This window comes from Danio aesculapii, chromosome 5 (assembly GCF_903798145.1).
Source record: "Danio aesculapii chromosome 5, fDanAes4.1, whole genome shotgun sequence".
Lineage (NCBI taxonomy): Eukaryota > Metazoa > Chordata > Actinopteri > Cypriniformes > Danionidae > Danio > Danio aesculapii.
Window position 1 is genome coordinate 2114345 of NC_079439.1, and position 27940 is coordinate 2142284.

The 27940-nt window shown below is 35.8% G+C and overlaps 1 protein-coding gene across 1 annotated transcript; it reads right to left on the reverse strand.

Annotated features, from left to right (window-relative positions):
- Positions 1-438: 438 nt before the first annotated feature.
- rcl1 (RNA terminal phosphate cyclase-like 1) lies at positions 439-27940 on the reverse strand. Its single transcript, XM_056458916.1, has 9 exons — positions 27673-27940; positions 21906-21977; positions 19922-20097; positions 19731-19805; positions 18285-18409; positions 15351-15476; positions 14828-14984; positions 5260-5363; positions 439-679 (listed from the first exon to the last, which is right to left on the reverse strand). The coding sequence occupies exons 1-9, from the start codon at positions 27938-27940 to the stop codon at positions 526-528; spliced, it is 1257 nt and encodes a 418-aa protein (XP_056314891.1). The 3' UTR covers positions 439-525.

A 27940-nucleotide genomic window follows, 5' to 3' on the forward strand; every position in this document is an offset into this window, starting at 1 on the left:
AATTACTCTGTTGGGTAGTTCTGTGGCTGCTACGGAACTATACATACAACTATAGCAATTAATCGGCGTGTTAATTCTGTAGTTGCTATGGCAACATGAATATGGTAATTAATCTGTTGTGGCAAATCTGTAGTTGCTATGGTAAAACACTGATAATAGTGTATTTCACAATAAAAGCAAGAACAACACAGTCTGAGAGTCATAGACCTAGCCAGTATTCAGTTTCCGTCATAACGCCATCTGCTGGCAGAAGATACGTTTGGCATTTATCACCTTTCTTTATGGACCACTGTCTTCTGTCATCTTAGGCCACCGGGTGGCGATGTGAAAGTCTCTTTTTAATGCTGCTTTCAGCTTTAATATTAATATTTAAGTTTAATTATAATACCACACTGCTCTGAGCTGGGATTCATAAAGGAGTGGGATCAGAAACGAGGGTCTTTTACTCCAAATTTAATCTGAAAGCACACTGTGAATGTCTCTGAAAGTACAAAAGCAGCTGATCTGGGAACGGTGAACAAGAGTTCATTTGATGCTTTTGCTGATGTTGTTGTATCCGGCTCCTACACACGTCATCAGCACCTTCTCTCCTCCTTTACACTCGTCTTCACTCGGCTTTTGCGTCTCGATCTTGAACATGATCTGAAAGAAGTCTCGGATGTGCCTCAGGAAGTCCATCCTAAGAGTAATAAAACACACACAGTCAGAAAACGCTTTCAATGGGAACAGATCACAGCAGCATTAGCACAGAAAGCATCACAGAGAAATCATCACAATATTATGTCCATTAATACCATGCTTATTTAGTATTTCTGTCATTTTAATGTTTATGATTCTGTTTTGTTTGTCATTTTTAAAAATATAATCATTAATTACTCAGTTTTAGTCCTTCTAGCAGATTTCAGTAGTTGTTTAGCTTCAAGATTTTAAGGTAACTGTTTGTTTGCTTTATGTATAGAGCACATTTAAAAACAACTGATAATGACCAAAGTGCTCAACAAAACACTCAACATACCAAATCTATACTTGTATGTAAAACAGATTAAAATTAATTATTTGCAATCAAATGCAAGAGACAGAAGGTGATTTTTTAAATGAGACTTAAAAGCACCAAGGGAAGAGCCTAACCTGATATGTAAAGGCATAGACGAGGGGAAGTGACAGACACAGCCCTGTCACCTTTTGATTTTAACCGTGATTTGGGAACATGATTAATGACTATTTTAAGTCATGTGAAAAAAAAAAAGTCTAGTTTTAATTTACCTGCACAGTAGAGTATAAAATTAAATTAATGTATTTTAATGTAAAAAGAACTGTGGATTTTAAAACTACACAAAAATACCCTTTAAAATATAATTTTTTAAAGCTGTGCATGAAAGATTACTGAAACTTTTATTATTGTTTATTTCTAATTGTCACATTTAATTCAGAGGTTTTATTCCATTTGTATGAGAAAGGTGTTTCAATCCAAATCCTACAGCCTTGTAAGTTGATACTAATCAAAAATAATAATAATTATAATTAAAATATTAATTAAAATGCTAAACTAATACTTAAAATAAAATCAAAGATGCAGAATTACAATAGATGTTTTCATGCTAAAAGGCACCAAGCTGAACACTTGAAACATTACGCACTTAATCAAAAGTATTCAGTATTGTAAACGTGACAGGATGTTATGTGGCTAAATATCCAGAATAAAAATGAATAAATCTAATAAAAATGAAAAACTAAATCACTATATCATGTTTGACTAATAGGAAAATGAAGAATCTAAACCCTTTTTTAATTCTGTTAAATAAATGTCAAATATAAAAATAAAACTCATATATTTATTTCATTTAATCATTTATTTTAATTTAACTTGATGTATTTAAAACAAACTGAAATAAACAATACAAAAACTATATGAAAACTATAATTATATATAAGAAAAACAACAAAATAATCAGATCTTTGACAAAAAAAAAATCTAACTATTAATAAAAATGATGAACTGACAAATATAAAAGAAACAAATATATTTAATCAAGCTGAGAAGAAAACTATTTAATTTAATTTAACTTCAGGTATTTAAAATCAAAACTTAAGTAAAAGAAATACTAAAAACTATAGGAAAAAGAAAACTATAACTATATATAAAAACTGAATAAACCACACAAACAATTACTATTATTAAAAAATATGAACTGACAAACATAAAAATAAAACAAACTGAAATAAAAAAATACAAAAACTATATGAAAACTATAATTATATATATAAGAAAAACAACAAAATAATCACATCTTTGACAAAAACTTAAAAAAAAAAAATATATATATATATATTTATATATAAATCTGACTATTAATAAAAAATATGAATTGACAAATATAAAAAAACATTAAACAGAAAACTATTTATTTTAATTTAACTTGAGGTATTTAAAATAAAAACTTAAGTAAAAACTTTTTTTTTAAATGTAGGAAAGAGAAAACTATAACTATATATAAAAACTGAATAAACCACACAAACATTTACTATTAATAAAAAATATGAACTGACAAATAAATGTCAAATATAAAAATAAAACTAATATTTTTTATCTATTTAATTCTATAATTTATTTTAATTTAACTTGATGTTTTTAAAACAAACTGAAACAAAAAATACAAAAACTATATTTATGAAAACTATAATTATATATAAGAAAAACAACAAAATAATCACATCTTTGACAAAAACTAAAAAAATATATATATATAAATATATAAATCTGACTATTAATAAAAAATATGAATTGACAAATATAAAAAAACATTAAACAGAAAACTATTTATTTTAATTTAACTTTAAGGTATTTAAAATAAAAACTTAAGTAAAATTTTTTTCAAAAACTATAGGAAAGAGAAAACTATAACTATATATAAAAACTGAATAAACCACACAAACAATTACTATTAATAAAAAATATGAACTGACAAATATAAAAATGAAACAAATCTATGTAATCTAGCTGAGAAGAAAACTATTTCATTCATTCATTTTCTGCCGCTTTTCCGGGGCCGGGTCGCGGGGGCAGCAGTCTCAGGAGTGAACCCCAGACTTCCCTCTCCCCAGACTCTTCCTCCAGCTCCTCCGAGTGGATCCCGAGGTGTTCCCAGGCCAGCCGAGAGACATAGTCCCATTCAGCGTGTCCTGGGTCTTCCCCGAGGCCTCCTCCCATCAGGCACAGAAACAACTTATTTTAATTTAACTTGAGATATTTAAAATAAAAACTTAAGTAAAAAATACAAAAACTATAGGAAAGAGAAAACTATAACTATATATAAAAACTGAATAAACCACACAAACAATTACTATTAATAAAAAATATGAACTGACAAACATAAAAATAAAACTAATATAGATATTTAACTGAATTATAAATGAAATAAAAATACAAAAATATCAGAAAACTATAATTAAATATAAGAAAAACTAAAAAACTAATAAAAACACCCACCAAAATGATCATATCTTTAACAAAAACGTAAACAAAAAATATAACAATTCTAACTATTAATAAACCTACAACAGCCACTTAATAAACAAACAACTGATGAAGCGGCAGACGGCAGCAGCTTTAGTAAGGATGAAGACTCTGCTGGAGTTTGGCACCGTCAATCTTCAGTTATCATAGTACTGTACTTGACAGGCACACAGCACCGGTACCATGATAACTGAAAATGGACAATTCATGACGGATTAGAGAGAGAAGGAAAACTGCTGATCCCTAAAACACCAATATTAGCATTACAACACAGATTACTCTGACAGTCACAGTCTGTCCTGGAGGAAAACACTCATTATTCAGCAGTGGACAATTAACAATAACACCCTGAAATCTGCTTTATTCATTCACTCACCTTCAGCTTAGTCTCTTTATTCATCAAGGGTCACCACAGTGGAATGAACCGACAAATTATCCAGCATGTCTTACACAGCAGATGCCCTTCCAGCTGCAACCCAGTACTGGGAAGAAATGTGTTTTATGAACGCAAATAGGGCATCATGGTGGCGAAGTGAGTAGCATGATCGCCTCACAGCAAGAAGGTCGCTGGTTCAAGCCTCGGCTGGATCAGTTGTCATTTCAGTGCGGAGTTTGCATGCTTTCTCATGGGTTTTCTCTGGGTGTCCAAAGATATGTGGTACAGGTGAGCTGGGTAAGCTAAATTGTCCGTAGTGTATGAGTGTGTATGGATGTTTTCCAGTGATGAGTTGCAGCTGGAAAGGCATCCACAGAGTGAAACATATGCTGGATAAGTTGGCGGTTCATTCCGCTGTGGCGACCCCTGATTAATAAAGGGACTAAGCTGAAATGAAAATGAATGAATGAATGCAAATATGTATTTAATATTAGAATAGCTGAAGTCAGTTCGATAGGGTTTGTTTCACGAGTTCACACTTGCAATAGTTTCAGAATAAGCCGTATTTGGTGTGCTGTCCGGGGAGAGGGCTCTGAGCTCGAAGAGACACCCCAACTCGAGTTATTCCCCTTATCAGGAAACAGAGGAGTTGGGATTTGAGTATCTAGCCCGGCCCCAGAACGCTCCCCCTGGGAATGTAATGCTTAAGAGGTGAGGTGACGGGGTGGTGGAGGGATGCTAAAGTCGTAAGATGCTGCAGGTAAGAGAGCTTTGGTATATATATATATATATAGGGGTTTGGTCAAGAACTGATTGGATGATGGAATAATTGTCAATGATGTATTTGATACTGAAACTTCTGCAAGTGCTCCTCCCCAAATTTGTTTACAGAACATCACTTAAACTCACATGAACTCAAAACTAGCCATATTGATGTTGTTAGCTCACACTGCTAGTTTTGTGGTGAACAATTCATCTGTGCATGTCATTAAGACAAAAAACAAAGGTTTGCCCTTGTAATCTTTAACAGAAATCTGAAAATGCACTTCCTGTTTGTTTTCAGATATAAAACAATGAGAAAATAACACTGGAAGTCTACAGTCTAGCCCAAAATTATTCATACCGCTGGCAAAATCTGACTTCAAAGTTTTTGATCAGAGGTAAATAAAAGCTGAGATATATTGTTTCCCACAATGATGCCTTTTGTTATCGTTTGGGAGAAGCTGCTGTCATTTACAGTCAAACAAACTGGTTGAATAAAATAAACTAAAGTCAGAATTCAGCAGAAGAAGAATTTGGGACTTGACTATGTTATGTCCTCACTAAAATAGCAAAGCAAACCTCAGTGTGTGTATGTGTGTTGTCTTACGTGTAAGGCGAAAGTGGTCCTAACAGAGTTTTAGAGACGTCCTGTTGTCCTAAAGTCATGTACAGAAGAGCCAAACTCTGATTGGTCGAGTCCACACAACCGCCCTGAAAAACAGAGAGTGTAAACAGTCTGAGTGGGTCATGATTCCTGTTATGAACTAAAACATCTCGGACATTAGAGCTTCGAAATGAAATACCTTTTTATTCAAACACTTTATTGATTTGCAAAGATTCATCGCAATTAATCACATCCAAAATACAGTCTGTATATATAAAGACACGCATGCATGCATATATCTGAGAAAATGTTTATTTATATTTAAATATATATGTATTTGATAGACACTTAAATATGTATGTGACAAAAACATTTGTATCTATGTAAGTGTATCACATATACATAATAAATAAATAAATAAATAAATAAATAAATAAATAAATAAATAAAACACACACACACACACACACACACACACACACACACACACACATATATTATATCAAAAACCTTATTTTTGGATGCAAATAATCTTTAAACCCCATTTTAAAAATCTATATTTTTATCAATTTTCTGTGAATATAGGGAATATATTCTGGTTAAATTTATTAAACATGTTTATTAAAATAATGTTTTAGTCACAGAGATTCTATAAAATAAAAAATAATTGTATTTTTTAAATAACATCTATAAAATAAAAAACATTTTAGCCACAGAACATCTATAGAAATATAAAGATAATTCATTCATGAGGGATAATATTGATAATAATCTCATGATAAATTACATGATTTGATATATTTTTGTTTGTTTCTCTTGATTTTTGCTCTTTTTTATTTTTTTACTTTTATTTAGTATTTTCCCTAACAAATAAATTTGGGATACTCATTTTTGGACCGTTATCATAACTTAATTTGCTAGATTAGCTCCAGATTTGGTTTCAGTGCTGACTATTCTAATGTATATGCACAAATATACTACAGAAAAGCAACCTGTAGAAAAACATTCATCTAAAGAGAGATTTGTGAAGGGTCAGCTCAAGTATGCTGAGCATATTTGTAAAAAAAATAATAATAAATAAATAAATAAATAAATATATATATATATATATATATATATATATATATATATATATATATATATATATATATATATATAGAGAGAGAGAGAGAGAGAGAGAGAGAGAGATAGAGAGATAGAGAGATAGATAGATAGATAGATAGATAGATAGATAGATAGATAGATAGATAGATAGATAGATAGATGTATAGATGTATAGATGTATAGATAGATAGATGTATAGATGTATAGATGTATAGATAGATAGATAGATAGATAGATAGATAGATAGATAGATAGATAGATAGATAGATAGATAGATAGATAGATAGATAGATAGATAGACAGACACATAGCTCAGTATAATTGAATATATACAAACACATGAGCAGCCCAAGGACCATCAGCGTCACTCTGAATACAGATGAGGATCACCTGCACCTTCTCAGCCCAATCCTATAGGAACCAGCTAAGGGCTTTATAAGCCACTCAAGCCTGGGTGTAATGTGATGTATTTTTTATTTAATGCCATGTCAGCAACCAAGGCTATTTTCAGGGCAGTAACCTTTCAACAATAAACAAACAATTAAAAATCAACAAACAAATGAATACATAAATTAAATAAGACTTTTAGTGTAAATACATGATAAAAATTCTAAAATCTTTTCTGGTGTCACTTTGCTAAAAATGTCCTTAACAGAGTTCATTTCATAAAAAAAAGTCTTCTGGAGTCATTAAAAGCAGGACAGTCCAGTAAGATGTGTTTTATAGTAAGGGGAATTGTGCAGTACAAACACTGAGTTTTCACCTTGGAGCAAATACTATGGGTTATTCTTGTATGCCCAACACAACATCTGGCAAACTCAGGCCTGGAAAAGGTTGAGAAACCTCTCCATGAGAAAAGAGCTAACACCCTTTCATTTACATCCACAGACAGCAGTTGGTGACCCAGAAAAAAAACACTGAAACCCCTTGCAGCCTTAAGAATAGGGCACGAGACTCCTTCCAACTTTCCTTCGTTGATCACTTATTCTGTATAATTCTGTTGGGCCTTAATTTTGAGAAACCTTGTGTGATTCTTCACCCCGTGACTATATATATATATATATTTTTTTTTTTTCCTAATCAAACACTGTTGTCTAATGATTTGCCTAATTACCCTAACCTGTCTAATTAACCCAGTTAAGCCTTTAAATGTCACATTAAGCTGAATACTAGTATGTGCAAAATAACTAGTCAAATATTATGTGCTGTCATCATGGCAAGGATTAAAGATATCAGTTATTAAAACCATTGCGCTAAATAAAAACTTCAATGATTTAATCTACAAATGCAAAACATCAGAAACACATTTGCATTAACTGGAAATTAAAAACTGCCAATCCTCACCAAGAACAGAAACTCCAACATCATCCAGAAGACACGCAGTTAAAGTCCGGATAAAGATCTCGATCTGAGCGTCTAACACTCATTTTTTTATACGGTTCTATTGTTTACAGCTCAAGTTTGGTGACGGAGGTGGAAAAGTCCCAAAGATTCAGGCTGAAGGTGCGTCTCCACCAACCCTGAGCTAATGTTACATGAAACACACACACACAAACACACACACACTCCTGTACACTCATCGCTGCACAAATTGTCAAATGTAATTATCCAATCACACACTGAACGTCTTTGTCAAACTTGGATAACCATCGACCGCATGTTTTCAAGACATGAGATCTCTAAAAGAGACGGAGTGTCCACATCACATTCATGCACAATTCTGTTTGTATATTTAGTATATTTTACATTTAGTATTTATATATTTGTTCACCTGTGTATTTATTTATTTCCCAAGTTTGGGAAGATTTTTTCAGCACATTTCTAAACATAACTGTTTTAATAATTAATGACTAATTTATTAACTCATTTCGTTTGTCTTTGCCATGATGACAGTAGATAATATTTTACTAGTTATTCTGCAAGACACTAGTATTCAGCTTAAAGTGACATTTAAAGGCTTCACTAGGTTAATTAGACAAGTTACTGGACAACAGTAATTAGTTCTGTAAACAATTGAGATTTTAATAATAATACTGAGGATACACACAATATACAAATTATAAAATACAAAAGAAATCAGACACACACTCACACATACACATTTGCGCCCACAGAACTGCCGCTCGCTGGATATTTCCTCTTTGTCAGACCATTCTCTGTAAACCCTAGAGATGGTTGTGCGTGAAAATCCCAGTAGATCAGCAGTTTCTGAAATACTCAGAGCAGCCCGTCTGGCACCAACAACCATGCCACATTCAAAGTCCCTTAAATCTCCTTTCTTCCCCATTCTGATGCTCACTTTGACCTGCAGCAGATCGTCTTGACCATGTCTACATGCCTAAATGCATTGAGCTGCTGCCATGTGATTGGCAGATTAGACATTTGCTTTAATGAGCAGTTGGTCAGGTGTACCTAATAAAGTGGCCGGTGAGTGTGTGTGTATGTATAGTATATGCAACATACATATCGCAGATGTGTGATAAATTACTTTAATTTTACGCTTTGGCTGTTCACCCAAAATTGACCAATCAGATGGGGCCTTAATATCTTTAAACCCGCCTCCCTAGTAGTTGCTAATTCTGCTGTTGAACAGACATTCATGTTTAACTGAATAAACAGTTCGTAAACACAAGCACATCTTATTGAACATCAATTATTTTCATCACCGATTATCATAGTAGAACAGTTTCTCGAGTAGTTTGTGATGCATTTTGGAAACAGGAGATGAGCCCCTGGTCTAATGCGTCACCTGGCTTGAGAAACCCGTTCTCAGAGACTTACTTTTAGTCATTATTTGGGCAGCACACATATTCTGAATGCCTTCAGCAGAATTCAAATGAGCCATTTTAATCTGGATTAATCAAGAGTAATTATAAGATTACAGTGAGATTAATCTAGACTAAAACAAATTAGCTATGCCCACCTAATATATATATATATAGATTTTACGATCATCAATATCAATGCCTCTATCAGTCTTATATTTCTCAGAAAAGTCTGAAGAATAAATAAATACATTTAATATTTTTTATTTACATTTTTTCTTGAGTTTTTAGTGAAATATGAGACTATTAGAGGCCGACACTGAAAGCGGTCAATGCTCTCACACTGACACGCACAAGGACACGAGTGTGTCAGTGACCGTAAAGAGCTGCCAAAACACACTCAATACAAACAAGCGCCTGCGTCACTCAGAAAACTCATTCTCAAAAACACAAAAACAATGTCAGTGATCGACTGCTCAAATAAGCATCATGAAGATAAAAGTTCACGCAGTTTAGAGCAAATATCTGAATTTACAGAATTAATAATACAGAATTAATGCAAAAAACACCCCCCAAAATAGCAATAATACAGTACACAGTAAAGTCTGATTCATAAACTGATGAAGGCTGAGATTTTACTCACTGCGTGAATGTTTAAACAACCACACTGGGTGTCAAAATTATTTGTGTCTTCAGTGCAACGCGATGCAGACATGGACAATTCGGTATCAGTTCAGTTATAATCATAACCGGTTATTATGTACCGACGTCATTTATCTCATATGCGCTCTGTCACGAGGGAGGCGAGCGTGGGTATTTACAACACTACAGGCGCCAACTACTTAAAAATATCACTGTGTGTGTGTTTCTGGAAAGTCTTTCACTGGCACTTACAGCAGAAGCCCCTATTTCTCAGCGATTGAGGGAATGAAAGTACTCCATTTCTCGCTCTCTTTCTCACTCATTTTGGCCCATTTCACCTGCTGGTGTGACTTTTCCTCTCCTCTCTTTTCCTCTCGGCTGTATGCACAAATTTCCGAATAAAGCGCGGTAGCGGTCGGTAACTCTGGTGTAATTGTAACAGGAGTGGGCGGTCTCACATGGCGTGGCGTGCGTGCGTGCTTGTTTGGTGCTGTCTATGTTTGTGTATGTGTGTGAATGAGAGACAGTGTGGTGCTGTGTGTCCATGTGTGTGTGTTTATACAGAGAGCTTGTTATAGCCACCCCCCAAAATACAACACTCTGTATGGAAAGCATCGTCAATGCACCGAGATATCGAATTGAACCGAATCGATGGCATTATAATCGTAACCGAACCATGAGACCAGTATAGCTTCACACCTCTAGTTGTACATAAAGCCTTATGAAGATGAAGTGTGTCGTTTCTGAAGCATCGACTAAACTGCAACAACACTATTTTCATTGGTTGATCAAAACAGTAGTCCCGCCCCTTATTATTATTCTAATTAGATTGATTGTTCAGTTCAGTAAAATAATCAGCTTTAATGATTATGGTTGCATTATATCCCATAATACTGTTACAACTCAAAAATAAGGAAAAGTACGTCTTGTAATTTTACATGTATTTGATACCAATATCCAAAATCTCAATAACTTTTTACGTAATCAATGGATTAATCACTATTATTAGCATCCAAAAGAAAAGTTTGTATTTGCATCATATGTGTGTGTGTGTGTGTGTGTGTGCTAACATAAAATATTCATTCATCCATTTTCCTTCAGCTTAGTCTCTCTTATTTATCAGGGGTTGCCACAGCAGAATGAACCGCTAACTATTGCAGAAAATGTTTTACACAGCAGATGCTCTTCCAGCTGCAACTTAGTACTGGGAAACACTCATACACACACACTCATAGACTGCGGCCAGTTTAGTTCATCAATTGCCCTATAGCGCATGTGTTTGGACTGTGGGGGAAACCGGAGCACCCGGAGGAAACCCACGCCAACACGAGGAGAACATGCAAACCAGCGACCTTCTTGCTGTGAGGCTACAATGCGACACTACTGAGACACTGTGCAGTCCCAAATGAAAAAAATGTTAGAAAAATAATTCAATCTAATGCAAATGACATATAAATGAGTAAATGCACAGCACACACTCACTTATTATGTACAACTTTTTAATTTTGATGCAATTAATTGCGATTAATCATTAGTTTTTTCTCTCATATCTGTATTTTTAAAGTATTATATGGTTAATTTCCAAAAACACATGGTTTTTAATGAGGTTTATTGGGTAATTCTGGCAGTAAGAAGTCTGTGTGGTCACTTGACATACATTTAGCCAATGCCACTTTGCAAACAGAAGGTTTTATTTCTTTTAAAGAGGAACGTCTACAGAACAAATAATGCTCAAAACTCATGTCTGTTGTTTCTTTGTATTAAAGCAACACTGAATGTACCTGTCTGAGTGCCAGGAAGGTTATTTGTTCAACGTTTGCATGCCTGTAATTCTAGAAATATACAATATTTCAACATCCTTTCACATTCTCCCTCTTAACAATATATTGATTTCTTGGTTAAAGCTCTGCGTGGTTCAGTCTGAGAGTTGTAGGAATGGAAATGCAGCCACATGCTCATATTGATCAATTATTCCCAGGTTCAGTGGTCGAAAACTAAAAGTGTCTGAGTTTACACAATCATCATATTCAGTGTATTTAAAGAACATCTGAAGGAAGAATAATGCTGAAACTAGAAATGCAGCTTCATTTCTTCTATTCCTAAATAAATATCTAATAATAACCTGTAAAATCTGCTTGCATACAGAGCTAAATATACAGATAACGTCATGTGTTTAATCAAAAAAATGAGCAAAACTGCAACAAATCAGCAGTTTCCATTTCATGAATACACACACAAAACTATTTCATAATTTTAGCCCGAGAGTGCTCACAATATTGCATTAAATATACACAAAATATAAACATTTCCAACTGACTGACACAAACTCAGCAAATGTTTTAGTGCAGGAGTGAATAAAGAGAGAAGAAACTCACATCATGTTCAGCAGTTTCTGAAAGCAGACGGAGATCAGGACTAGAGTACATTCAGGAGCTGTTTACTACTGACGCTGATCAGCGGCTACTGATTAACCTCAACACATACGCATGCACGCACACACACACATATACGTGTACACATGCACCCTACACGCACACACGGCACACAAACAAGCACGCACGCACACATACATACATACATACATACAACACTACCCACATATACATACATATATATACACATATACATACACATATATACATATATATATACACACATATATACATATATATATATATACATACATACATGCATATATATACATGAATACATACATACATACACACACACACACATATATATATATATATATATATATATGTATATACAATCATACATAAATATATATAAATACATACATACATACATACATACATATATATATATACACATACATACATACATACATACATACATACATGTATACATATATATATATATATATATATATATATATATATATATATATATATGTATACATACATATATATATATATATATACACATATATATATATATATATATATATATATATATATATATATATATATATAGATACACATACACATATACATATATACATATATATATATATATATATATATATATATATATATATATATATATATATATATATATATATAGATACACACACACATATACATATATATATATATATATACATATATATATATATATATATATATATATATATATATATATATATATATATAGATACACACACACATATACATATATATATATATATATATATATATATATATATATATATATATATATATATATATATATATATATATATATAGCATCCCTTACACATTATCAACCCTTAACCCTACATAAACCACCAAAGCAGTCCCCAACCCGACCCGAATGCCATCCAGAGCTGTTCTGCAATACATTATTACACATTAAGCACATTATATTTCTATTTTACTGTAAATACATAGTTAAGGTCACCTAACATAAAGTGGGACTCGACTGGCTACTGAAAAATACACACACACACAAACATGCACACACACACACAGTCACACAAAAATAAAACACACGTACTTACGGTAGATGATTAGTCTGCACATTCAATCATTAACAAGGCTAAAAACACCCATAACACCCCTCCAGTATTCACTAAATAAAAACCACAGAAAATCAGCCTTTTGTAACTCAACTCACATGCCTGAAGAGTATGCAGTGATGTTTGTGTTATTCAAGTGCGCACTGCGTAGGGAGCGTGCAGAGACGTATCATGAGTGTTTATCTGGAGTCAGTACAGCGAGTTACAGACACATAATGGATTACAGTTACAGCGCTCTAATCTCCTTTAGCAGAGCTGCTCTAATCACTGCGATGTGTGTGTCTGTCTCAAACATAAACACACACATTCTCATACCATATACTATTATTAACAGCCGTCTAGTTGCAGTTATTTCTACTATCATTACTGTTGTTTAAACTGAATGTGGTTGCTGCAATGCCTTTAACAGACACCAGGGGGAGACATAAACCAACATACACTGTTTGATGCACACACTTATTTACTTTCACATTAAATGCTGCACATAATACTCTAATATTTTCTATGTTTCTGATTTCTTTAATCTTTGTCATGATGACAGTAAATAATATTAGACTAGATATTCTTCAAGACACTTCTATACAGCTTAAAGTGACATTTAAAGGCTTAATTAGGCTAATTAGGGTAACTAGGCAGGTTAGGGTAATTAGGCAAGTTATTGTATAACTATGGCTTGCTCCGTAGACTATCGAATAAATATATAGCTTAAAGGGGCTAATAATATTGACCTTAAAATGGTGTTTAAAACAATTAAAAATCCAGTTGTGTGTCAGCAGTGTGTGAGTATCTCCAGCCTTTAATGTTAAACACTGATTAACTGAATTTGTTCTAATCAGACTTGATGAAGGAAACACTTTGATTGACATTCTCCCTTTGTACGTGTCATGAGAGGGAGAAAGCCCCGCCCACTAATGCCCATCTCTCCATCTCATTAGCATAAACAGCAGCCCTGAGTGAGAAGCAGCCGTCTGTCCATTAGCCATTAGAGTGTTTGAGCTGCTGAAGATAATGTCAGCATAGACTAAGAGGATTATAGATGTGGAGTTTTAGATGAAGCAGCGACAGGAGACTGACACTGAAGCGCACACACACCTGACCGGCACTGAGAACTAGTCCTGTTTTTGAATCTGCCATTATACTGAAGCACAGACATCTGTAGCTCCGCCCTCTTCTAAAAAGAGCACATCTCATTTGCATTTAAAGCGACAGTCACCAAAACACCACTACTAGGATCAAAGCCTAAAAGGGTCTGTTTCAGAGAGCTGGAGAGCATTATCTGTGTGATATTATCAGCTTAAACTGAAACACACACACTCTAGAGACATCAGAGACGCATTTACATCTTGTAAAAAGGGGCAGAATACTCCCCTTTAAGACCTACAACAATACTTCAGGGAATTTAAGACTTCAAGGTTTAAAATTTAGTTTTGAAATGCAAAACCCTGTGGACGCCCTGTATGACAGTCCCCACCAGGATATAGAAACAAGACTATGTGTGTGTGTGTGTGTGTGCATTTCTCACCCTGTAGATCTCTTCCAGCAGTAGTTTGGCACAGTTTCTTCCCAGGTCCTCAGGCAGCAGCGTCTCCCCCTGACCCTGTGGTGTGGACACCACTTCAGCCCCCAGAAACACACCGTTCAGCGTCTCGGCCACCAGCACCAGCCCGAACCCCGGAGACCTGCACACAAAACAACACACACATCAGCCTTATAAACACAAACACTGATGCAGCACTGCTTGGAGGAGCTGCTAGACTTCTAAATCCAGGTTCCCGTTCTGTCATGGGCGCCAGATTGAAGGACTTTAAATCAAGCACCTTTATAATTCATGCAGCATTATGAGAGTCACAGACACACAGACAGACCCAAAAACAAACAGACACACGGACAGACCCAAAAACAAACAGACACACGGACAGACCCAAAAACAAACAGACACACGGACCCACCAAAAAAACAAATAGACACACACACAAACACACAGACAGACGACACACACACACAGGCCTTCTTTTGCTAGCTAGACGCAGAGAGACTGAACTCACTTCCCAGAGTTGGGACCCTTCATGTGGTCTGTGTAGATGTAGATATCTGGGATGAACTTGTTCAAGATGCTTCGGGCCGAGTCCACGATTCTGTTGGCCATCTGAGGAGAAACTCGCACCGAGAAGCTGATACACACGGAGGTCAAGGAGAAACACACACACACACACAGACAGCTGAAGGACACACCACTGCTGTGATGCTCTATAATGACATTTAGTGATACTCAACATGCATCATATTGATAGATTAGAGAACTTAAACGTCCCATGTAATTAAAATAAAGGCTTTTAGATGTTAGTATCAGTAATGTTAGCTTTAAGCATGTATTTAAGCTAGTGCGCTCCAAAACACTGTCAAGTTTGTCACTTCTGCCTAAATGGGTCGCCATTATTTTTCTTCAGCTTCTCAACAAATCTTCTGACCAATCAAATGCTCTCTTGTGTCTGACATGCCCCACCCCCTTTAGCTTTTCATTTGATGTACTTGAGCTCAACCACTCTCACTGGCAGAGCTGTGAGGAAACAACACTATTGGCTGTTTTTTTTAAAGGGGGAGGTGCTACACTATGCCCCGCCCTCTCTCTGTGTTTTACTTGAGATTTCATCCAACATTGAATAAAAATGCACATTTCAGAGCACGGTGGTGCAGCGGCTAGTGCTGTTGCCTCACAGCAAGAAGGTCGCTGGTTCTAACCTCGGCTGTGTCAGTTGGTGTTTCTGTGTGGAGTTTGCATGTTCTCCCCGTGTTGGCATGGGTTTCCTTAGAGTGCTCTGGTTTCCCCCACAGTCCAAACACATGTGCTATAGGGGAATTGGTTAAACTAAAATTGTTCGTAGTGTGTGTGTGAATGAGAGTGTATGGGTGTTTCCCAGTGATGGGTTGCAGGTGGAAGGGCATTCGCTGCGTAAAACATATGCTGGATAGGTTGACGGTTCATTCCGCTGTGTCGACCCTAGATTAATAAAGGCACTAAGCGGAAAAGTAAATGAATGAATGAATTTTCTGAGCATTTCACAGGACCTTTAACAGAGACTCTTTGGGGATGGTTTCATGCGTTGTCACTTTATCACAATTGTTTTTCTAATAATTTGTCTGGAGTTTATTTCCGATTTTTCTGATTTTATTTATTTTTTGAGACTTTATTTTTTTCATTTTCCGCAACTTTTTTTTCTGCTACATTTTTAGATTTAATTAATTTTTCCACAACTTCAGGAAATTTTTCATGACTTTTGGGGATTTTTTTTCATTTTCTGAGACTTTCAGACTTTCTCCATTTTCTACAACTGATATTTTTTATTTTCCATGACAATTTGGGAATTTTATTTTCATTTTTTGCTACTTTTGAGTATTTTTCCTTTTAATTTTTTGTCTGTGATGTTTTGAGATGCTTCATTTTTATAGTTTTGGGGGATTTCTACATTTTGTGACTTTTTTTTTTCTGCCTTTTTTTAATGGGGTATATGCTGAAGCATGCTAATAGGACTTTTAATTTGCCAGTAAACTGGGTTAATCGTTTCCAGTGAATTGTATGCCAATGCTTCCTTTAAAAGTCAGCGATCTCCACTGGCTGAGTGATATCTGATATTAGATTAGACTAGATTCAATTTATTGTCATCACACATGTACAAGTACAAGGCAACGAAATGCAGTGGGTCTCAGATTGTACAAGAAGCACTGCATTAAATTACATTTCCCCCATCATGTCTTTATAATATGAGCATTTATTTTACCCCAGTATATTCAATAGAGCTTCTGCTCTAGCCTGACAATTCATACGAGTGCGTGCGAGTGAACGGCTTTTTGTCTCGTTTTCACTTGAGCAACTAAATGAATGTCAAAGTCTGTTTAACTGAATGTATTTTAATCACATTACAATATCCATGCTGTAAAAGGAACCGTATAAAATGGAAAAAACTCTCGATAACAGGTCACCGGAGGTTTATCAGTATGGTAAACACACTACCTCAGCATTTACCCTATTGTTTACTTTTTGAAAAAACTTTTCATATTTGTAATTATTCATGACATTTTGGGCACTTTTTTATTTTTAGATACCTTTTCAGATTTTAGTTTTTTTAGTGACTATTTGAGATGTAATGTAACGTGTGTATTTATATAGTGCATTTATCGTGTACGGCCATACACATAAAGAGCTTCACAATCGTGAGGGGGGTCTCTCCACACCACCACCAGTATGCAGCTCCACTTGGATGATGCGACAGCAGCCACAGGACAACACCGCCAGTGCTTCATCACACACCAGAGCCAATTCAGTGAATGGGGATGATTGGGAGGCCATGATGGGTAAGGGTTGATGGAGGGAATTTGGCCAGGACACCGGGGTTACACCTCTACTCTTTACCAGAAGTGCCACAGGATTATTAATGACCACAGAGAGTCAGGACTTCGGTTTAACATCTCATCTGAAAGACAACGCTCACTGACAGTATAGAGTCCCCTTCACTGTACTGGGGCGTTAGGACCTACACAGAACACAGGTTGTGCGCCCTCTGCTGGCCTCACTAACACCACTGCCAACAGCAGCCTAGTGTTCCCATGTGGTCTCCCATCCAGGTACTGACCAGACTCAGCACTAACCGGTCTTGGCCTGCAGGGTGATATGATCTCTCATGTTCTACTTTTCTGTGACTTTGAGATTTTTACAGTGTTTGTTATTATTTCAGATTTTTTTATTTTAATTTTGTGACTCTTTCGGATGTTTTATTTTCTGGGATATTTGGGGGATTTGATTTATTTGTGACTTTGAAATAAAAAGTATTTCCTGTGAATAGTTATCTAGTATTTTAACTTTTAAAGTGACTTCAGAATATTCAGCTTACTGTATAGCCAGTGTTCCTTCATCACAGCTTAAAGACATGTTAGTGGTGTCGTAAACAGTTATGATCATCATGTGGGTCTCAGTGTAAGGATACGCCGTTCCTCTGATCCTCTTGATTTTTCCCGCTTCTGTGAGCTGAACTGGCTTCATGGAGCGGGAAACTGGACAGGAGAAATGAACCTCTCCACCTCCTCCAGGAGCCATGCCACGCTTAACCACCTGCGCACACACACACACACACACATTAATAAACGCACATACACAAACAATTCATTAATACATAGAGACACACATTAATATAAACAAATACAGATACATGCAAACACACACACACACTAATATATATACACATACACACATTAATACACACACACAAACACACACAAATATACACTCACACACAATCATATACACATGCACACATATCCACACACACACACACATTAATACGCACAAATATACATATATGCACACACAAACACTAATATATATACTCTAATATACAGACATGCATACATACACAGATTAATATACACAAATACACACACACTAATATAGACTCTAACGTACACTCACACGCAAAATCATATACACATGCATAAACACATGCACAAATACACATACATACACAAACACGTATCCACACAATCACATTGATATGCACAAATATACATATATGCGCACACACAGACACATACACACACACACACTCTAATATACACACATACATACATACACAGATTAATAAACAAATACACACACACACACTCACTCACTCTAATATACACACATGCATACATACACAGATTAATATACACAAATACACACACACTAATATAGACTAACATACACTCACACACAAAATCATATACACATGCATACACACATGTCCAAATACACAAACACATTAATATGCACAAATATACATATATGCGCACACACAGACACATACACACACACACACATGCATACATACAAAGATTAATATAAACAAATACACACACACACACTAATATAGACTCTAACATACACATGCATACATACATGCACAAATACACATACATACAAAAACACATATCCACACACACACACACAGTAATATGCACAAATATACATATATGCACACACAAACACACTAATATAGACTCTAATATACACACATGCATACATACACCCACACAAACACATTGATATACACGCATGCATACCCACACACAATAATACACACACACACACACACACACACACACACACACACACACACACACACACACACACACACACACATTAATTTACACACATATACATACATGCATGCATGCATGCATACACACACACACACACACACACACACACACACACACACACACACACACACACACACACACACACATCCTAAATGAACTTTATTTAAATCAATTCTGATGTTCAGTTAAATTTAATGAAAAATATTCAAAAGTTTGATATTAATGCTTCTTAAAACAAGTAAAAACATAACATAAACTACAGCCCAAATGTTGAAGCATCAGTCCAGACGAACCTTTATTTCCAGACCGTCTCCATTAATGCCAAACCTCTTCATTAAAGGAACAGCAGAGACCTTCAGCAGATCCACCTGGACAACAGCGAAGAAGGAGCACATCACAACCAATATAGCAGATAACGGACTCGTGTGTTTGTGTGTGTGTGTGTGTGTGTGCGTGTGTGTGTGTGTGTGAGAGAGAGACTCACGGAGGGGTCTGTGGGGTGGTTGGTGATGCCCTTGAGCACAGCTTTGAGCGGGGTTTTCATGAATGGAGCCAGCATCAGCAGAGCTTCCAGATAATAGCCTACAGAGCGCTGGACGTTACACTCATGCTCCACTGAGCCTCCGTACAGCAGACCCGGCTGGTAGAACAACACCGTTCCTGCATCCCCACACAACAACACAAATATACATCGATCAATACATCAAATCAACCAATCAATGCATCCACCATCTATCAAGCAATCAATCAATTCAACCATCCATCCATCAATCAATACATGATTCTATCAATCAATCAATCCATCCATCCGTCTATCCATTCAATAAATCAATCAATCAATCCATCCATCCATTCAATAAATCAATCCATCCATCCATCCTTCCAATTTATCAACCAATGCATGAATTTATCTATTCATATTCAATTAATCAATCCATCCATCCAATCAATCCACTATCAATCAATCCATCATCCCATACATATATCTAATCAATATTTAATCCATCCATCCATACATTGGATTAGTTAATCCTTCCATCTAACCAATCATCTATCAATTCATCCATGTATCCATCAATTCATCACCAATCAATTCAACCCAATCCATGAAATCAATGAATCCATCCACCCAAACATTTAATCGATCACTACATTAAACAATGTACTTATCCATCCATCTATCCATCCATTTAATCAATCGTTAATCTATCCATCCAATCAACTCCAATTATCTCCAAACAATCCATACATATATCTAATCAATCAATCCATCCATCCACTCAAATATTTTATTAATCACTCATATGCAATAATCAATCCATCCATTCACCCATCTAATCAATCATTAATCCATCCATCCATTCAATCAATAATCAATCAATCCATCTAATCAATCATCAATCCATCATCTATCAATCCATCCCTCTATCCATCCGATTACTCATCAATCCATCTATTCAATCATCAATCAATCCATCCAATCAATGCATCCCATATATCAATCTATTCAATCATCAATCAATTTATCCATCCATCCATCTAATCAATCAATCATCAATCCATCCATCCAATCAACCATCAATCAATTCATCCCATATATCCATCTATTCATTCAATCAATCAATCAATCAATCAATCAATCCGTCCATCCATCTATCTAATCAATCATCAATCAATCCATCCCATATATCCATCTATTCAATCATCAATCAATACATCCTATATATGCATCTATCTAATCAATCATCAATCAATCCATTCATCTAATCAATCATCAATCAATACATCCATCCATCTATTTAATCAATCCATCCCATATTTCCATCTATTCAATCAGTTCATTCATCCATCTAATCAATCATCAATCTATCAATCCCATATATCCATCTTTTCAATTATCAATCAATTCATCCATCCATCTATCTAATCAATCATCAATCAATCCATCCATGCATCCATCCATCTATTCAATCATCAATCAATACATCCTATATATGCATCTAATCAATCATCAATCAATCCATCCCATATATCCATCTATTAAATCATCAATCAATTCATCCATCCATCTATTAATCATCAATCCATCCATCCATACATCCATCTAAATCATCCAATAAAGCTCTTTTTGATTATGATCTAATCAATCATTAATCAATCCATCCCATACATCCATCTATTCAATCATCAATCAATACATCCATCCATCTAATCAATTATCCAATCATCAATCAATCAATCAATCAATCAATCCATCCATCCATCCATCATCCAATCCATGAATCTATCAATGAATAAACCCACAAACCTATATCAATCCATTACCCAAACAATCCAGACAATCAATCATAGCAATCCATCAATCTATAAATACCTCCATCCACCCATCATCCAATAAATCAATTAGTCAATCAACCCATCAATAATCAATAATTCCCTTCAGCAGTATAATCTGCAGTCAGGCTCACCAGTTTGGTTGATCTCTATTCTGGTGCCGTTGGTCAGCTTATCCAGCATCCTGATGAAGCTCGCCTCGAAATCTGACAACAACACACACTCTGAGCTGAGTAACACACTACACAATATTATTACAGCTTCAGCATCAGTAACATAATATGCAAGTTATTGTTAGGTAATGTTTGTAAAAATTAGAGGTGTAACGGGTCACAAATCTCCCGCTTCAGATCACATGATGGTTTTTTTAGTCACGGATCGTACCATTTTTCAGATCAGCCAAAAAGGGGAGACAATATTAGGTCTACATTTTGTATAAACTTTGAATAGTGAACTTTAAAAGTGTCCTGGTCATTAACCCCCAGTACAGTGACGACATCATAAGTGTTCATAATTTTGATGTTAAATTACGATGTTTGACACATGTGCTGGTCATTTGTCATTGAGAACGTTATTAGACCATTTATTCACTGGTAAAATCAGGCATTTGTCATCATCAGATTCCCTCCTGCATTATATTATTACATTATGGCTAGAGTAGTTATATTGAGTAAACATTTATTCCCATCCACAACACTGTGATCGCTATGACAGAAAAAAAAAATCGTGATATGTGATATGATTATTTATATAACAGTTCTGTCTGGTTCTCGAATCTGATTGGCTGATAAGCGTGAGATATTTAATATCAGCACTCGTACAGCCTCTTTACCCTTTGTGTATTACTCCGCCTACATACAGCCAGCAACAAGCAGAGACACTTCAGTTTGACCAATATTACTGCAGTTAGACAACAAAATGTACTTTTGAGGCTTTTTTAGTCGAGAAGTAGTTGTTTAGATTGCAACTATGCAGTTTATTTATGAGATATAGTGCCTATTTTAACATCTCTTCAGCGTCCATTAGCCTGCCATGGTGTAGTAGACCAAAGACAGTTGACGTTTTCTATCCACAAGATGGCGACAGAACCGCATAATATCCTCTAATACATAGAAGCTTATAACAGTCTGATTTCTAACTACAGCAGATCAAATCAATATTAAACTGGTAAGCATACCTGCCAACCAGGGGAGTAGCGGACATTTTCAAAGTGGGGGGGGGGCTGTATGAGATCATACATTCATATAATTATTAATCACCTGTTTCTAAATGGTCTGTCTCTAAAAGTGAGGAGGGCGTATCCCGCCTGTCCCCCCCTGTTGCTACGCCCCTGCTGCCAACATTCCTGTTTTTCCTGGGAGTATCCCGTATTTCAGACCAATGTATCAAACTGTACCAAAGTTGGCAACCCGGGGGTGTTAGCAGACTGTACCAAAGAGGCCCCCCGCAACCATCCCGTTTTTTATTTCTTCCGGAAAACTCCCGTAATTTCACCCACCCCCCTCTTTGGTACAGTCTGCAAACACCCCCGGGTTGCCAACTTTGGTACAGTACCCGATCGCAGCGGCCGCCCAAAACCTGCTGCATCCTCTCCTGGTTCTCTCAACAGTGTTATTCACTATTCAGAGACCCCCGAACACCCCCTCACCCCGGTCTCTCGGATTTTCAGAGACGTGTTGGCAGGTTAGACGATCTCTCACTTTTGTATGTTGTAGTGTTGTATTTATACCGATTCGCTCTCATATCAGGAATGTGTGTTGCGTTGGCAGAAAAAACGAAAGCAAAGCCCGCATGTGTTTAGCGTTTTTCCTTATTGCAAACACAACAGCAGTCTGGTAGTGATTGGGTTGCTTTTTTCAGGGTTAATTATTGAGATATCCCAATTACAACAGAGAAATACTGTAGACTGTAACACTGTGAGGAGATATCTCTGTAGATGGATGGCATTTCATGTCACGTTCAGCCTTATAATCTTAAAGTGTGAGCAAAATCAGCTGTTTTGTCATCACTTTACGCTTTTACACTACAGAGAGTCATTCAAATACTGACATTGGTGAATTAGTAATGACTTCTGCTGTTCAGCTGCAGATGTGAATGAACGGCGGAAGAAAGTAGTTCCTAATAAAATAGGTTTTTTAGACTCTCCGAGTTAGATTGTCTTATTTATATACACGATTGTGCTGTCGAACTGTTGTATAAACGCAATATCACACGAGTAGCAGTGCGATATGGCTGTATATCATCAATGGTGGGACGTGGCCTCGTGCCAACGCACTCCTCCCACCAGTGCTGATACACAGCCATATCGCACTGCTACTCGTGTGATATTGCTCATTTAAATGATGTGCGCATCGGTTTCATTTTCACTTCAGAGTGTGGCTCATGACTCAAGAAAAAAAACACACATCCAAATCATACTCCCCGAGTCCTTGCGCAGAACGTTATTTACAACTTTATTACCTGTTATTCACAGCCTATGCAGGTTCTGTTCACTGGAGTAGGTATCAGGCGGCCACGTGCGTGTCCTCTCGGTAGTAATCAAACAGTGCGTCAGCTCACGTCTGACTTTGCAGCCGCGAATACATCTTTACATTAAGACAGAAATGATTTTTGGGAGAATTCTACCTTATAAACACAGTATTTGACACTTTTAACACCATTTGGAGGTGTCCATGTTGCTGTGAAGACTTGTGCGTTCGCCTTTACACTTCTCTCCTGACCTTGGAAATATAATTGGCTGAATCGTAGAAAAGCTGAATTAAGACGTGCGTTTAGGGTAGAATCGAGATCGTGATCTTATTTCGATTAATCGTGCAGCCCTAGTTCCTACTACTGTTGCTGATAATACTAAATGTAGAAATCTAACATTACCATTTGTACAACTCATATTTATTTTAGTCTCATCTTCAATAAATGATCGAGTTATTCACTCATAAGCTTCATGTTTCATTGCTGGATGATCATTATTGAAGAATTATTCAGTGGCATATTTTTGATGGCTGGTTGTCGCCACCTACTGGTTAAATAATGTAACCGCTGCCTACAACTTTAATTTTTGAGCATCATTAAATGCATATGATGGTGATTTTTAATCTGTACCATAAACATCAGTGGTTTTATCTAAATTATAAACTGTTCTCCCAGTACTTCTGTGTTATTTGACTGTAACTTCACTAACTCAAGACTAAAGACTGAATCTCTTTCTTGATTTTTGCATTTTTCAAACAGATTTGAATGCAGTGAATGGAAGGATTAATAAACATCTGCAAATCACCATCATCTATAATTGATGTTGCGTGGGTGTTGAGATCCTGATCTTGCAATGGTTAATCCTGCAGCTTACACTGAATGTATTAATGCAGGCTAAACAATAATGACAGAAAACACCTTTAATAACCTGAGAAACCCACCACATCCCCAATAACCTACAACAACTTCTGTCATCGTTATATTTCACAGGAAAGCCGAAATGCTTTCATACATGTGATTTGAATGACGCGAGAGGCGATCTCTCTGTGATTATTACAAATTTAGGATTAATCTACATGCAAAAACATTTATTAATCTGCAGGTCACGTGTGTTCTGAACCATGGGTTGTGATCCATCCGAATCATGGAGCAACCGTGATCCGTTACACCCCTAGTTAAATTGGTTGTTACCAATTTAATAAGTTCTTAAAATGCCTATAGAGTTTTTTGTTCTTATTTATTCAGTTTAAGTTGCAGTATTATGTCCTTCTGAAATAAAATGAGTTATATTTTAGTCCATTTTGTTGTTGTTGTTCTTGAAATCAGAGCATAAACAGACTTTGCAAACAGAATAAAGATGTAAAAATATTTAAATAAGATTAATAAAAGTTTATTTGAAAAAATGTGTTTCCCTTTTATTTCCTTTTACAAATTTGTGATTAATATGTTTACCTTTGGTACCTACGTTTATTGTTGGATAGCACTGGTGGGTGGTTGGCGGGGGGAATGCATGTTTATTTTTTTTGTTTAATTATTATTTTCATGACTGTTGTTCATTAGCCGCATTTCCACTATCGGGCCAGTGCGAGCCAGGGCTTTAATCGGGCCAGGTCGGGCCAATAGCCCGGGAGGTTGAGAAATGAGGCCGAAATCATGTCGCGTTTCCACTGTCGGGCTAGTTGCTCGCAGCGCGTCACGCAAACACCGCCCCCAGAACGTCCCCCGAATCAAACGTCACACAACCCGTCACACAACCCGCCCACTTCAGCGGGAACAAAAAACTCAAATTATAACCACAAACACAACCTGGCATCACTACGAGAGCTGGAAGATGGAGAACACCGAAGCGATTGCTTTTTTACTGTTTGTGGTCTGTTGGTGTAAGGCCAGACAGCGATCCCTGGATAAGGACATTCGAGTTCGGCGGCATTTACTTCGAACACAGATTTTGGCTGCAAGGCGAGTGAGTTGATCAAGCGCGATAGCAAAACAAATGTAAGGGAAGAAAGCATCTTGTCTCCTCTTTACCTGACAGGAAAACGCCGCCTTTGTACGTAACCCCGCCCCGAAGCCCCAGTTGGCCCTCCTTGGCCCAAGGTATTCGGCGGGCCGAAAAAGGCCGGACGCTGGCCCCAAGGAAGCCCCGCTTTGGCCCGATTACGCCCCGGAAGTGATAGTGGAAACGCGACTGGCCTTGGCTCGCCCTGGCTCGCTCGCTTTAGGCGCGATAGCGGAAACGCGGCTATTGTTGTTGTTTTTTTTCTCAATGTCTAATTGTTAAAATGGAAGTTTTATGTTTATATTTTTTTAAAAAGTGTATTTTCAAGTGAATGTCTGCAAAAATGTCTAATAATAAAATATTGAAAGCAAGCTTTGAGACAGTTATTAGTGTTTATTTACAGATCAGCTGCAATGCTATTTCAAGGCAACCTGTTTAATCAGTAAACCGTTTATAAATAATGCATTTATATAATAGAGATTCATAACAATAAAAAGACATCAACAATATTTCATAATACAAAGTAAAAGATAAATAATTTTATTAATTACTTTAGATAATTTCATAATTTCTTTATAATTCTTTGTCTCAAACTTTATAGATAAATTTCCTTATTGAAAAATATATTTAATTAAACATTTTTAGAACTGAGACTTAAGTGAAATAATGTAAATGTTATTTTAAAAAGTACAATTAGTTAAAAGAAAATTTTAATTTATAAATCAAACAAAAAATGCACAACATTAATATTAAAAGATTACAATGACGTGGACAATGAAACAGAACACAAAAATATTGAATCGGCGTTAATAAATAATGTACAGAGATAAAAGTGGATAACATTTTTTTTATAATTAATATCGTAAATAATAAGCATAAGTAGTGCTGAGAAAAAATTAACCGTGAATAATTCCATTCAAAGTAAAAGTTTGTTTTTACATAATATAAGTCTCTGTATTACATATATTTATTATAATAAATACTATAAAATTAAATTAAATACACATACATTTATCTAAATATAAACACTTTCTCAATTATATGCATGTGTGTACTTATATACACACAGCACAGCACACACACTTAAAATGTCAAAACAAACTTTTATTTTGGATGGGATTAATCAAGATTGATTTTAGCTCAGAAATTTAATCAGTATAGTATAAATACAGATAATTTAAATGAACATTATTACTAATATTAGAAATACACTGAACTGCAGACTTATTGGAGAGCAGAAATGAACATTTAATTCAATCTGTTCTACATTTTTAAAACATAAACATCTTTGAATAACTCGACAGTGTGTATTTTAGATCTCTGTTGTTGTCCTGATATATATTTAAGGTGTAGATGAGTGTTATGGATTGTTGACAGTGTGTGTGTGTGTGTGTGTGTGCGTGTGTGTGTGTGTGTGTGTGTGCGTGACGCACCTCTCAGTCCAGGATTGTCGTCTTTGGATCTGATGTTTCGTATCTTCACTGGTTTTCCGCTTAATGTGGACAACACGAGTCTCTGCCTAAAACCGCTGCAACCTTCAAACTCCATGACGAAGAGAAAAAACACACACTCGCATCTACACACACACTCTCTCTCTCTCACACACGTGTTTCTGCTGCGATACAGACGCCACACCGACGCGCGACGGCAGAGCGCGAGGGACAAAACGCAAAACGCGAAGCAGAAAAGATGACGCCGCAT

Coding starts and splice junctions, on each gene's coding strand:
- rcl1 (XM_056458916.1), bottom strand. CDS start 27,940: ATGCGGCGTCATCTTTTCTGCTTCGCGTTTTGCGTTTTGTCCCTCGCG. Junction 20,098..21,905: donor AATAGAGATCAACCAAACTG/GTGAGCCTGACT, acceptor GTGGGGATGCAG/GAACGGTGTTGTTCTACCAG. Junction 5,364..14,827: donor TGCTGGAAGAGATCTACAGG/GTGAGAAATGCA, acceptor TCTGTTTTTCAG/GGCGGTTGTGTGGACTCGAC.